This window comes from Bombina bombina, chromosome 3, assembly GCF_027579735.1.
Source record: "Bombina bombina isolate aBomBom1 chromosome 3, aBomBom1.pri, whole genome shotgun sequence".
In the NCBI taxonomy this organism is placed as follows: domain Eukaryota; kingdom Metazoa; phylum Chordata; class Amphibia; order Anura; family Bombinatoridae; genus Bombina; species Bombina bombina.
The window spans coordinates 42,650,344-42,665,917 of NC_069501.1; the positions used below are offsets into that span (position 1 = coordinate 42,650,344).

Genomic DNA, 15,574 nt, shown 5'->3' on the forward strand with positions numbered 1-15,574 from the left:
GATCCCCATCAGAGAAGGATAATTCAGCATGTTGCCGGTCATTTGAAATTGATATCAACTTTATGAGAAGTTTTAAAAGACCTTTTACGTTTATTAGAAGGCAGGATGGCAGACAAAGCCTTCTGAATGGAATCAGAAATAAAAACTTTTAAATTTACAGGTATATCTTGTGCATTAGATGTTGAGGGAACAGTAACAGGTAATGAACTACTACTGATGGATACATTCTCTGCATGTAAAAGTTTATCATGACAACTATTACAAACCACAGCAGGAGATAAAACCTCCACAAGTTTACATCAAATGCACTTAGCTTTGGTAGAACTGTTATCAGGCAGCACGGTTCCAACAGTGATTTCTGAGACAGGATCAGATTGAGACATATTGCAAATGTAAGAGAAAAAAACATATAAAGCAAAATTATCAATTTCCTTATATGGCAGTTTCATGAATGTGGAAAAAATAAAATGCAAACAGCCTAGCCCTCTGATAGAGAAAAAAAGCAAGAGGCATATAGGAATTGGGTCTTAAATAATGAAAATATTTGGCGCCAAGTATGACGCACAACAAACCGAAAAATATTTTTTGGCTCCAAAAACGTCCAAAATGACACTCGCGTCACAGGTGATACAACCTTGTGAAGGACTCGGCATCGATTAAGACGCCGGAAATTCCGATTTTGCGTCATCAAACGTAACTTTGAGACAAAAAAAATCTCGCGCCAAGAATGACGCAATAAACTTTGGCATTTTGCGGCCTTGCAAGCCTAATTCTGCCCGCGAATTTAAAAAACAGTCAATTTGAAAAAGACATTATACCCCTTGTAAGAAATACATTTTTCCTTAAAAAAGGATTTCCCAGAAATGAAACTGACAGTCTGCAAAATGAAATATACTGAAAACCTGAATCATGGCAAATATAAGTACAATACATATATTTAGAACTTTGTATAAATACATAAAGTGCCAAACCATAGCTGAGAGTGTCTTAAGTAATGAAAACATACTTTCCAAAAGACACCCATCCACATATAGCAGATAGCCAAACCAGTACTGAAACGGTTATCAGTAGAGGTAATGGAATATGAGAGTATATTGTCGATCTGAAAAGGAAGGTAGGAGATGAATCTCTACGACCGATAACAGAGAACCTATGAAACAGATCTCCCGTGAGGAAAACCATTGCATTCAATAGGTGATACTCCCTTCACATCCCTCTGATATTCACTGTACTCTGAGAGGAATCGGGCTTCAACAATGCTGAGAAGCCCATATCAACGTAGAAATCTTAGCACAAACTTACTTCACCACCTCCATAGGAGGCAAAGTTTGTAATATATATCCCATACCTCACTAGCTCATGGACTCTTGCCAATTACATGAAAGTAATAGAATTCTGGTGGCTCTAGGCCTATGTTTCTTATCCTGCGGTAGGAAAGATCCCTTTCCACCCAAAATTATGGAAATGATCTAAGCCAGACAACAACCAAATAAAGGTTTTACCCTTTTAAGGTAAAGATAGAAGTTTGGACTTAGAAGACACATCTGCCAATCAAGATTTTAACTCCCATGTAAGTACTTGCATGTTTGCATCACAAATAAAAGTATTGGCCAACTTCAGAGCCCTGATCCTATATTGGATTTCCTCTATAGTAGTCTCCTCCGAGATCAGGTCAGACAAGGCATTGCATCAATAAGATGCCGCCCCCACGATCAACGCAATACTTGCAACAGGTTGCTACTGCAATCCCTGATGAATGTAGATCTTTTTCAAGTAAGTTTCCAGCCTCTTCTCCATGGAATCCTTGAATGAATAACTATCCTGAATGGGAATAGCAGTTCTTTTGGCTAGAGTAGAAATAGCTCCTTCTACTTTGGGCACTGTTCGCCACGAGCTCCGTATAGAGTCAGAAACAGTCCTGGCTTTTCCCATCCCTGCACTAAAATTTCCGACATACGGTCTGTAACAGGAAAACTTCTACAGAGGAAGGCACCTCTTACTAGACTTCTTTGGATTCTCAACTACAGGAGAATCTGAGTCTTCCAAAGTAGCAAGGACCTCCTTCAGAAGTAACCTGAGATGTTCTTAGGTTAAACCTAAAATTAACCCCCTCTAGGTCTGTACATTTCTCCACCATAGAGTCAGAATCTGAGATCTCACCCTCAGAAACCACTGAGGTATCCTCATCTTACCCAGAGAAAAATGTTTAGACTGCCTTTTCCTCTTAAAAGACAGGGAAAGCTTACAAAGCTACAGAAACCATTTAGTTATCTAAGCAGCAAAATCCCCTGGTAAATAAACCCCCCAGGAGGTGGTTGAGAGGAACCGCAGGTCACTGCATGGGAAACTGGTACAGCTTGGGACGTCTGAGGGAACAACTGAGGCATTGCTAGGACAACACTATCCTGAGAGACAGGGGACTCTGATAGGGAAATCTTCTTTAAACAATAAAGAATTATTTAAACAAGGAGGAGCAAAACTTAGCCTCCAAGCAAGTAAACATTTGTCTTTATTAGTTTCCATCACTAAAGGGAAATTTGACTCCACTAGCAATAAAATATTATGCAGCACAGATAAAAAATAAAAACATATTTTTGTCTCAAATCACACCAAAGGGAAACTCGACTCCACTAGCAATAAAATATTATGCACCACAGATAGAATAACATAATTTATGTAAGAACTTACCTGATAAATTCATTTCTTTCATATTAGCAAGAGTCCATGATCTAGTGACGTATGGGATATACATTCCTACCAGGAGGGGCAAAGTTTCCCAAACCTTAAAATGCCTATAAATACACCCCTCACCACACCCACAATTCAGTTTAACGAATAGCCAAGAAGTGGGGTGATAAGAAAAAAGTGCGGAAGCATATAAAATAAGGAATTGGAATAATTGTGCTTTATACAAAAAAATCATAACCACCACAAAAAAGGGCGGGCCTCATGGACTCTTGCTAATATGAAAGAAATGAATCAGGTAAGTTCTTACATAAATTATGTTTTCTTTCATGTAATTAGCAAGAGTCCATGAGCTAGTGACGTATGGGATAATGACTACCCAAGATGTGGATCTTTCCACGCAAGAGTCACTAGAGAGGGAGGGATAAAATAAAGACAGCCAATTCCTGCTGAAAATAATCCACACCCAAAATAAAGTTTAATGAAAAACATAAACAGAAGATTCAAACTGAAACCGCTGCCTGAAGTACTTTTCTACCAAAAACTGCTTCAGAAGAAGAAAATACATCAAAATGATAGAATTTTGTAAAAGTATGCAAAGAGGACCAAGTTGCTGCTTTGCAAATCTGATCAACCGAAGCTTCATTCCTAAACGCCCAGGAAGTAGAAACTGACCTAGTAGAATGAGCTGTAATCTTTTGAGGCGGAGTTTTACCCGACTCGACATAGGCATGATGAATTAAAGATTTCAACCAAGATGCCAAAGAAATGGCAGAAGCTTTCTGGCCTTTTCTAGAACCGGAAAAGATAACAAATAGACTAGAAGTCTTTCGGAAAGACTTAGTAGCTTCAACATAATATTTCAAAGCTCTAACAACATCCAAAGAATGCAACGATTTCTCCTTAGAATTCTTAGGATTAGGACATAATGAGGGAACCACAATTTCTCTACTAATGTTGTTGGAATTCACAACCTTAGGTAAAAATTCAAAAGAAGTTCGCAACACCGCCTTATCCTGATGAAAAATCAGAAAAGGAGACTCACACGAAAGAGCGGATAATTCAGAGACTCTTCTGGCAGAAGAGATCGCCAAAAGGAACAAAACTTTCCAAGAAAGTAATTTAATGTCCAATGAATGCATGGGTTCAAAAGGAAGAGCTTGAAGAGCCCCCAGAACCAAATTCAAACTCCAAGGAGGAGAAATTGACTTAATGACAGGTTTTATACGAACCAAAGCTTGTACAAAACAATGAATATCAGGAAAATTAGCAATCTTTCTGTGAAAAAGAACAGAAAGAGCAGAGATTTGTCCTTTCAAAGAACTTGCGGATAAACCTTTATCTAAACCATCCTGAAGAAACTGTAAAATTCTCGGAATTCTAAAAGAATGCCAAGAAAAATGATGAGAAAGACACCAAGAAATATAAGTCTTCCAGACTCTATAATATATCTCTCTAGACACAGATTTACGAGCCTGTAACATAGTATTAATCACAGAGTCAGAGAAACCTCTTTGACCAAGAATCAAGCGTTCAATCTCCATACCTTTAAATTTAAGGATTTGAGATCCTGATGGAAAAAAGGACCTTGCGACAGAAGGTCTGGTCTTAGCGGAAGAGTCCACGGATGGCAAGAGGCCATCCGGACAAGATCCGCATACCAAAACCTGTGAGGCCATGCCGGAGCTACCAGCAGAACAAACGAGCATTCCTTCAGAATCTTGGAGATTACTCTTGGAAGAAGAACTAGAGGCGGAAAGATATAGGCAGGATGATACTTCCAAGGAAGTGATAATGCATCCACTGCTTCCGCCTGAGGATCCCGGGATCTGGACAGATACCTGGGAAGTTTCTTGTTTAGATGAGACGCCATCAGATCTATTTCTGGAAGCTCCCACATTTGAACAATCTGAAGAAATACCTCTGGGTGAAGAGACCATTCGCCCGGATGCAGCGTTTGGCGACTGAGATAATCCGCTTCCCAATTGTCTATACCTGGGATATGAACCCCAGATATTAGACAGGAGCTGGATTCCGCCCAAACCAGAATTCGAGATACTTCTTTCATAGCCAGAGGACTGTGAGTCCCTCCTTGATGATTGATGTATGCCACAGTTGTGACCTTGTCTGTCTGAAAACAAATGAACGATTCTCTCTTCAGAAGAGGCCAAGACTGAAGAGCTCTGAAAATTGCACGGAGTTCCAAAATATTGATCGGTAATCTCACCTCCTGAGATTCCCAAACTCCTTGTGCCGTCAGAGATCCCCACACAGCTCCCCAACCTGTAAGACTTGCATCTGTTGAAATTACAGTCCAGGTCGGAAGAACAAAAGAAGCCCCCTGAATTAAACGATGGTGATCTGTCCACCACGTCAGAGAGTGTTGTACAATCGGTTTTAAAGATATTAATTGAGATATCTTTGTGTAATCCCTGCACCATTGATTCAGCATACAGAGCTGAAGAGGTCACATGTGAAAACGAGCAAAGGGGATCGCGTCCGATGCAGCAGTCATAAGACCTAGAATTTCCATGCATAAGGCTACCGAAGGGAATGATTGTGACTGAAGGTTTCGACAAGCTGAAATCAATTTTAGACGTCTCTTGTCTGTCAAAGACAGAGTCATGGACACTGAATCTATCTGGAAACCCAGAAAGGTTACCCTTGTCTGAGGAATCAATGATCTTTTTAGTGAATTGATCCTCCAACCATGATCTTGAAGAAACAACACAAGTCGATTCGTATGAGATTCTGCTAAATGTAAAGACTGAGCAAGTACCAAGATATCATCCAAATAAGGAAATACCACAATACCCTGTTCTCTGATTACAGACAGAAGGGCACCGAGAACCTTTGTAAAAATTCTTGGAGCTGTAGCTAGGCCAAACGGCAGAGCCACAAACTGGTAATGCTTGTCCAGAAAAGAGAATCTCAGGAACTGATAATGATTTGGATGAATCGGAATATGCAGATATGCATCCTGTAAATCTATTGTGGACATATAATGCCCTTGCTGAACAAAAGGCAAGATAGTCCTTACAGTTACCATTTTGAACGTTGGTATCCATACATAACGATTCAATATTTTTAGATCCAGAACTGGTCTGAAGGAATTCTCCTTCTTTGGTACAATGAAGAGATTCAAATAAAACCCCAGCCCCTGTTCCAGAACTAGAACTGGCATAATTACTCCAGCCAACTCTAGATCTGAAACACATTTCAGAAATGCTTGAGCTTTCACTGGATTTTACTGGGACACGGGAAAGAAAAAATCTCTTTGCAGGAGGTCTTATCTTGAAACCAATTCTGTACCCTTCTGAAACAATGTTCTGAATCCAAAGATTGTGAACAGAATTGATCCAAATTTCTTTGAAAAAACGTAACCTGCCCCCTACCAGCTGAGCTGGAATGAGGGCCGCACCTTCATGTGGACTTAGAAGCTGGCTTTGCTTTTCTAAAAGGCTTGGATTTATTCCAGACTGGAGATGGTTTCCAAACTGAAACTGCTCCTGAGGATGAAGGATCAGGTTTTTGTTCTTTGTTGAAACGAAAGGAACGAAAACGATTATTAGCCCTGTTTTTACCCTTAGATTTTTTATCCTGTGGTAAAAAAGTTCCTTTCCCACCAGTAACAGTTGAGATAATAGAATCCAACTGTGAACCAAATAATTTGTTACCCTGGAAAGAAATGGAAAGTAGAGTCGATTTAGAAGACATATCAGCATTCCAAGTTTTAAGCCATAAAGCTCTTCTAGCTAAAATAGCTAGAGACATAAACCTGACATCAACTCTGATAATATCAAAAATGGCATCACAGATAAAATTATTAGCATGTTGAAGAAGAATAATAATATTATGAGAATCATGATCTGTTACTTGTTGCGCTAAAGTTTCCAACAAAAAGTTGAAGCTGCAGCAACATCAGCCAATGATATAGCAGGTCTAAGAAGATTACCTGAACACAGATAAGCTTTTCTTAGAAAGGATTCAATTTTCCTATCTAAAGGATCCTTAAACGAAGTACCATCTGACGTAGGAATAGTAGTACGTTTAGCAAGGGTAGAAATAGCCCCATCAACTTTAGGGATTTTGTCCCAAAATTCTAATCTGTCAGACGGCACAGGATATAATTGCTTAAAACGTTTAGAAGGAGTAAATTAATTACCCAAATTATTCCATTCTCTGGAAATTACTTCAGAAATAGCACCAGGAACAGGAAAAACTTCTGGAATAACCACAGGAGATTTAAAAACCTTATCTAAACGTTTAGATTTAGTATCAAGAGGACCAGAATCCTCAATTTCTAAAGCAATTAGTACTTCTTTAAGTAAAGAACGAATAAATTCCATTTTAAATAAATATGAAGATTTATCAGCATCAACCTCTGAGACAGAATCCTCTGAACCAGAAGAGTCATTAGAATCAGAATGATGATGTTCATTTAAAAATTCATCTGTATAAAGAGAAGTTTTAAAAGATTTTTTATGTTTACTAGAAGGAGGAATAACAGACATAGCCTTCTTGATGGATTCAGAAACAAAATCTCTTATGTTATCAGGAACATTCTGAACATTAGATGTTGATGGAACTGCAACAGGTAATGGTACATTACTAAAGGAAATATTATCTGCATTAACAAGTTTGTCATGACAATTAATACAAACAACAGCTGGAGGAATAGCTACCAAAAGTTTACAGCAGATACACTTAGCTTTGGTAGTTCAAGCACCAGACAGCGATTTTCCTGAAGTATCTTCTGACTCAGATGCAACGTGAGACATCTTGCAATATGTAATAGAAAAAACAACATATAAAGCAAAATTGATCAAATTCCTTAAATGACAGTTTCAGGAATGGGAAAAAATCACAAGGAACAAGCTTCTAGCAACCAGAAGCAAAGGAAAAATGAGACTTAAATAATGTGGAGACAAAAGCGACGCCCATATTTTTTTAGCGCCAAATAAGACGCCCACATTATTTGGCGCCTAAATGCTTTTGGCGGCAAAAATGACGCCACGTCCGGAACGCCGACATTTTTGGCGCAAAAGAACGTCAAAAAATGACGCAACTTCCGGCGACACGTATGACGCCGGAAACAGAAAAGATTTTTTGCGCCAAAAAAGTCCGTGCCAAGAATGACGCAATAAAATGAAGCATTTTCAGCCCCCGCGAGCCTAACAGCCCACAGGGAAAAAAGTCAAATTTTTAAGGTAAGAAAAATATTTGATTCAAGTGCATTATCCCAAATATGAAACTGACTGTCTGAAAATAAGGAATGTTGAACATCCTGAGTCAAGGCAAATAAATGTTTGAATACATATATTTAGAACTTTATTAAAAAAGTGCCCAACCAAAGCTTAGAGTGTCACAAAAAATAAGACTTACTTACCCCAGTACACTCATCTACATGTTTGTAGAAAGCCAAACCAGTACTGAAACGAAAATCAGCAGAGGTAATGGTATATATATATATATATATATATAAGAGTATATCGTCGATCTGAAAAGGGAGGTAAGAGATGAATCTCTACGACCGATAACAGAGAACCTATGAAATAGATCCCGTAGAAGGAGATCATTGAATTCAAACAGGCAATACTCTCCTCACATCCCTCTGACATTCACTGCACGCTGAGAGGAAAACCGGGCTCCAACCTGCTGCGGAGCGCATATCAACGTAGAATCTAACACAAACTTACTTCACCACCTCCATAGGAGGCAAAGTTTGTAAAACTGAATTGTGGGTGTGGTGAGGGGTGTATTTATAGGCATTTTAAGGTTTGGGAAACTTTGCCCCTCCTGGTAGGAATGTATATCCCATACGTCACTAGCTCATGGACTCTTGCTAATTACATGAAAGAAATAATAAAACTTATTTTTTGTCTCAAATCCTCAGCTCTGCTGAGCTCTCACCACCTTGTGCCTAGAGGTCTCCTCTGAGATCAACAATACAGCACCTGAGATAAGAATCCTTGATCCTCCCACCGGAGCTGCAAAACTGACACACAAGTCGCGGCAAAACTCTGATCTGAGTGGAGAAGCCGAAAACGAAAGTGAGGAGCGGTCACGTGACCGCAAGAAAATAAAGTGTGTCACTAAGTTAAAACGGCACGAAAATAAACAGAAAAAATAAACAAACAATCTCTGAGCCCTCCTGTAATAAAGGGCTTCTGATCTGTATTCCGGATAGCTAAAGTATCGATTCCCCCCTATATTGAGGGTCTCTGAAATGTTCCGGATAAACAATAAAGTGCCTTATTGCCTTGAGCAAGAATGTCAGTTACACATATATCCTTAAGAGATACCGAGTCCCAATGCTTGTGCTGTTCCACAGAGGGATTAACTTTTAAAGTGCCGGTACCCTCTAACCTAGAAGGGAAAGCACTTACCTGTGTATCCTGCTCTGTCAGGCAGGGAATGATTTCTAAAGGTGTGGCAGATTCCTCCACTTCTACCAGGGACCTGTAGGAAAAGAAACAGAGTAACCAACTCTGGCTTTCTGCAAAGAGGTAGCAAAGTGTTAAAAGTAAAGCAAAGACTACCTCGCCACCTTTTAACTGCTTAAAAGCCACCACTACTCTTACTAAAGAGATTGACATGGACACAGCTTGCAGGGAAAAGTACCCATAAAAGGATAAATATCTTCAGACACCAACTTCGCACATCCTCCATTGACAGAGGCAAAGAGAATGACTGGGGATTATGGGTATGGGAAGTTACACTTAACAGCTTTGCTGGGGTGCTCTTTGCCTCCTCCTGTGCACAGCTGCTTATTCTTTGGCCTCCTGTGTCATTTTTATTTTTCCTTACTTTTATTTTTCCTCTAATTTTCGGTGCACATTTTGGTGCCAGTTTATGATACGTGTTGTCTTTATTTGCAGTCTGTTTCATTCCTGTAATCTAATGTTTGTGATTCCTCCTCTTTAGTTACACCGGTTTCTGACACTTTGGTTGTATCCTGATGCTGTTTGACCTCTGATTTCTTTGCACTGTTCTTTTTACATTGATTTAGCTTTTGCTCTAAAGGTTCTAACTCTGACCTCAGCTTGTCGCAATGGGTCACATCCAGTGTCTTATTCGGAGTCTTGGGGTAGCGTCAATATAATCACTGCTCAGCCTTTAGGTTTATACCTGTAATGGCATTTCCTTCTTTGCCTGACATATTTCTGTTCTACTGCATTTTCACAAAATAATCACATCTGTCAGCTCTATGTAATAATCAATATAATAATGCCAACACTATACATGGCATAACCCAAAAAGTAAATACACCTTACAACATGATATACTAGTTCAAAATAGAGATACAGAACATCAAAAATGTCATAATAAACATCAATATAAACACCTATCTCTCTCATAAAACTCTAATGCATTAGCATATAGATGTAAAACTAAAAAACTATCAATTATTCTGGGATTATCTTTGACTAAAGATTAGAATGATTATGTATACAAGTGAATACTTAAATTAAAGTGAAGTGCATAGTAAAATTAAGGAATGGGATATCTAATATCAAACAAAAAGTAATGAAAATCAATCTGCACTGACCACGGTGGTGTGTTAGTTACTTACACGAAGAATTCTAACCTGCGGCCATGGGAATATGTATTAAAAACAACCATCTGTATTACTGTTTCTGCATTCAGATCATTCAGTTCTAATCAGTTTATCTCAATTATGCAGCAGACGTGAATGCTCTTGTGTATGAGTATCATCAATATAATTAACTATTGGTATGACAGGAATATGCCATCTGCTGCACTGTTATTGACAGCTGTGAATCCAGGGCTGGTATGTAGGGTTGTTTATCAAACATCCATGTTGTATGAAACAAAACACATTACTAAAGCAACAATGCATCCCTTGTCTCAATGAAATCCACTGTTACTATACAGAAGGCTTGTCTAATATAAGATATAAACAGAGAAATCTGATTGGAGCACAGCATTTTGTTTTAACCAGTGATTGGCAGCCTGGCATGGCAAGAATCAGAACCTGCTGAACATACAGAGTGAAACTAGAACTCCTAACAGACAATCAGCAGAGGTTGTAATAAAGAACTTCCTTGGCACTAAGAATTGCACTATGGCACCTAAAGCTGCACTGTGTGTGTTTAATAGGAGGATCACTCACCTTTTAAAGGGCACTGCATTCTTTAAGGCTGTTTCTACATCAATGACATTTCCCCTGGCCAGGACCGAGACAGTGATAAAGCCGGCATTGTATAGAGCGCGAGCCCTCTGAGCATTTAGCAGATCAATGCGGACCAGGTCACAGAGTTCTCTCTGAATCCCAAAGGTGAGACGACTCTGAAACTGGGATAGCAGCAGCTCCATGTTGTGCCAGCCAAGACGGCTACCGAACACTGTCACCATCCCTTTAACAGACAGACGATTATTACACAACCCGCAACACAAAAACACAACAGAGGCCAGTTACATGTCCAAGTAACAAAACACACACAACAGAGGATAGCAACACGTTCCCGCAACCCACATACACAGAGGCCAGTTACATGTCCAAGTAACAAAACACACACAACAGAGGATAGCAACACATCCCCGCAACCCACATACACAGAGGCCAGTACACAACCCTTCAATACACATACACAACAGAAGTCAGTTACACATCCACACAACAAACACACACATGTAGAGGTCAGTTACACATCCACACAACCCACATACACAGAGGCCAGTTACACAACCCTTCAATACACATACACAACAGAAGTCAGTTACACATCCACACAACAAACACACACATGCAGAGGTCAGTTACACGTCCCCGCAACACACACATACAGAAGGCCAGCTACACGTCCCCACAACACACATACAGAAGGCCAGTTACACGTCCCCGCAACACACACATACAGAAGTCAGTTACACGTCCCCGCAACACACACATACAGAAGGCCAATTACACGTCCCCACAACACACACATACAGAAGGCCAGTTACATGTCCCCACAACACACACATACAGAAGACCAGTTACATGTCCCCACAACACACACAGGCCAGTTACACGTCCCCACAACACACATACAGAAGGCCAGTTACACGTCCCCACAACACACACAGGCCAGTTACACGTCCCCACAACACACATACAGAAGGCCAGTTACACAACCCTTCAATACACATACACAACAGAAGTCAGTTACACATCCACACAACAAACACACACATGCAGAGGCCAGTTACACATCCCCACAACACACACATACAGAGGCCAGTTACATGTCCCAACAACAAGCAGAACAACACAAAAGAGGGAAGATACACATCCCAGCAACACGCACACACAGAGGCCACTTATACTTCTCTGCAACACACACAAAGGCCAATTAGATGTTCCTGCAAAGCACACACAGAGGTCGTTTACACTTCCCTACAAAAAACACACAGAGAAGCCAGTTACACGGCTCTGAAACAAACAGAGGCCCCTCACATATCCCGGCAATTCGCACTTCCTTACAACACACACAGGCCAGTTACACACCCCAGCAACTCAGAAATCAGTTACACACCCCAGCAACTCAGAAATCAGTTACACACCCCAGCAACTCAGAAATCAGTTACACACCCCAGCAACTCAGAAATCAGTTACACACCCCAGCAACTCAGAAATCAGTTACACACCCCAGCAACTCAGAAATCAGTTACACACCCCAGCAACTCAGAAATCAGTTACACACCCCAGCAACTCAGAAATCAGTTACACACCCCAGCAACTCAGAAATCAGTTACACACCCCAGCAACTCAGAAATCAGTTACACACCCCAGCAACTCAGAAAGAAATCGGTTACACATCCCTGCAACTCAGAAATCAGTTACACATCCCTACAACTCAGACAGAAATCGGTTACACATCCCTGCAACTCAGAAAGAAATCAGATACACATCCCAGCAACTCAGACAGAAATCAGATACACATCCCTGCAACTCAGAAATCAGTTACACATCCCTGCAACTCAGAAAGAAATCAGTTACACATCCCTGCACGGACATTTCATTGAAAGAATATATATAAAACAATAGTCCTGTTCCACAAATATCATAAATTATGCTTACCCGATATTTTCATTTCCATCTGTATGGGAAGAGTCCACTGCTGCATTCCTTACTTGTAGGAGGTTGGCAGAGAAGATTTCGAAGTAGTCTCTTTTGGAGGCTAGTACTGTTTGAGATGGAACTGGAGTTTTAAGTAGTCCTATCAGCCTCTCAGTGAGAGCATGGATGAAAGTTAAAGTCCGGAGATGCAGGGAGAGTCTTTCTGCAAAACCATCCAGACTCATTAACAGCTCCATAGGCAATCAGCGTTGAAGAGTTTCGCTGCCTGCTTAGCATATACATACATATTGCACTCCTTCCCTGAGTACATTCAGAGGTTCCAGAGGCCAAATTGCCTGATGAATCTTTAATTCCTAAAATGGATAGAGTTTGAGGACAGGGTCTACCTTATCCTTCCCTGCTCCTGTTATTAAGAATGAATGGGACAGGATTGGATTCCTTTTTCCCCTCTTCTCCCTTTAACAAATTGTTCCCGGTCCTGGACTCTCAAAGGAGTTGTGAGGCTCTGTCCCTAAATGGGATGGAATTATCTTCACCCTTGCTAAAATGTACTACTATCCCGCTTGGGGATAGTTCTTCGTTTGAAGAGCCCATGGATAAAAGATGGAAACTCTGTTGAGAAAGATGTTTCAACATACGGGATATTTGTTTCAACCGGCGGCGGCTGTTGCCACAGTTACTGGAGAAACTACCTTCTGGTGTGACTCCTTATAGGATTTGATCAGGTTGGAGGATCCCCTCGACGTTACTCAGAAAAGATTTACGGCCTGGAGGGTTGTTAATTCTTTTATCTGTGCTGCTATTAGGCAGTTTATTCGCTTGAATGGTATGGCTTCAGCTTTTTCTGTTTAGGCCCGTCGGGCTCTGGCTGAAGTCATGGACTGCGGATATGATTTCTAAGTCTAGACTTCTTCCCTCCCATTAAGGGAATGATTTTGTCTGGTCCAGGCCTGGACTCATTAATCTCCATGGTCACGGGAGGCAAGGGTGCCCTCCTACCGCAAGAGTATATGAACTAATCTAAGGGACAATTTTCGTTCTGATAAAGCCCATGTCGGCAGTCCTCCACTAAGCCAGAGCAAACCAAGAGCTCTTAGAAGCCGTCTCAGTCCTGGATTAAATCCAAGCAGAGCAAGAAGCCCGCCGAGTCTACGTCGGCATGAATGGGCGATCCCTGGTCCTCTTCTGGATCGTGTAGGGGGCAGTATGTCGCTCTTTTCCGTCGCTTGGTTCAAGGACGTGCAGGATCCATGGGTCCTGGAGGTCATAGCTCAGGGTTACTAGATAGGTTTTAAGTCTCAGATTCCTCCTGTCTTCCTGACCAGAAAGGAGGGAAGCCTTTCTGGGGTGTGTACGAGATCTGTCCTCTAGGAGTTATTGTCCCGGTGCCTATCGCAGTGAGAGGTTTGGGATACTATTCAAACCTTTTTGTGGTCCCTAAGAAGGATGGCACTTTCCGTCCAATTCTGGACCTAAAGTGCTTAAGAAGGTTTTTAAATGTCCCCTCGTTTAAGATGGCGACAATAAGGTCCATTCTTCCCCTCGCTTGAGAGGGGTAGTTCATGACCACGATAGATCTGAAGGATGCTCCCTTCTCGTACCATCCTCAAGGACCACTTCCAGTTCCTAAGGTTTGCATTCCTGGACCAGCACTTCCAGTTTATTGCCCTTCCATTTGGTCTAGCTAAAGAAATTTTTCGAAGAGTGGACCATTTGGAAAATATCTCCTATGTCTTCTTCGATCCCATGGATGGCAGATTATCTAGAAAGAGTTCTCTTGTATCAAGTACCAGGGTAGAATTCTCGGCTAATAGACTCCATAGACATGAGAATATTTCTAACAGACCAGAGACATTGCAAGCTAGCTTCAACGTGTCTTACCCTCCAGATTTTCTTAAAGGGACAGTCAATCAAAATTAAACTTTCATTATTCAGATAGAGCACGCTATTTTAAACAACTTTCCAATTTACTTCCATTAACTAAACGTGCACAGTCTTTTTATATTTAAACTTTTTGAGTCACCAGCTCCTACTGAGCATGTGCAAGAATAAGTGTGTATGCATTTGTGAATGGCTGATGGCTGTCACATGGTACGTGTATGCATTTGTGATTGGCTGATGGCTGTCACATGGTACAGGGGGAGTGGAAGGCATAACTTTTAAAATTGTCAGAAAAAAAAATCTACTATTCATTTGAAGTTCAGACTAAGTGCTATTGCATTGTCTTGTTAGCTTGCATTTGCCGATTATGTAAATCTACTGAGTTGACTGGTCCTTTAAGGCCATCTGTGGCTCGGTGTATGGAGGTGATTAGTCTCATGAAGTCCAGCTTGGACATCATTTGCTTTGCCAGGTTTCACCTCAGACTGTTGCAACTGCGCATGCTGAACTAGTGGAACAGCGATCATTTGGATCTGTCTCCACAGATTTCTCTGGACAACCAATCGAGAGAATCGCTCTCTTGGTGGTTTTGTCCGGCTCACTTGTCTCTGTCTCAAGACCATCCTGGGTGATTGTGGATGGGGGCCATTTGGGGTGCCAGGAAGGCACAGGGCATCTGGTCTCAGGAGGTAAAGCTCCCTCCTGATCTCATTTTGGATCTTCGGGCAATATACAATGCTCTGAAGGCTTGGCCTCTGCTGGGTTCGTCCCAGTTAATCAGATTCCAGTCAAACAATATATCCTCGGTGGCTTACATCAACCATCAGGGGGGAACGAGAAGCTCCCTAGTTTTGAGGCAAGTATCTCGGATTCTGGTGTGGGGGGGACCCGCATTTGTTTGCCGTCAGCGATCCACATTCC

At 41.0% G+C, this 15,574-nt stretch overlaps 1 protein-coding gene across 1 annotated transcript in view; it reads right to left on the reverse strand.

The window, feature by feature from the left end:
• Positions 1–15,574, reverse strand: part of POLQ (DNA polymerase theta) — a 444,612-nt gene that overhangs the window by 328,229 nt on the left and 100,809 nt on the right. The window contains exon 15 of the mRNA XM_053705140.1: positions 10,823–11,066. Coding sequence (XP_053561115.1) covers positions 10,823–11,066 — 244 coding nt within the window. The remainder of the gene's footprint in view (positions 1–10,822; positions 11,067–15,574) is intronic.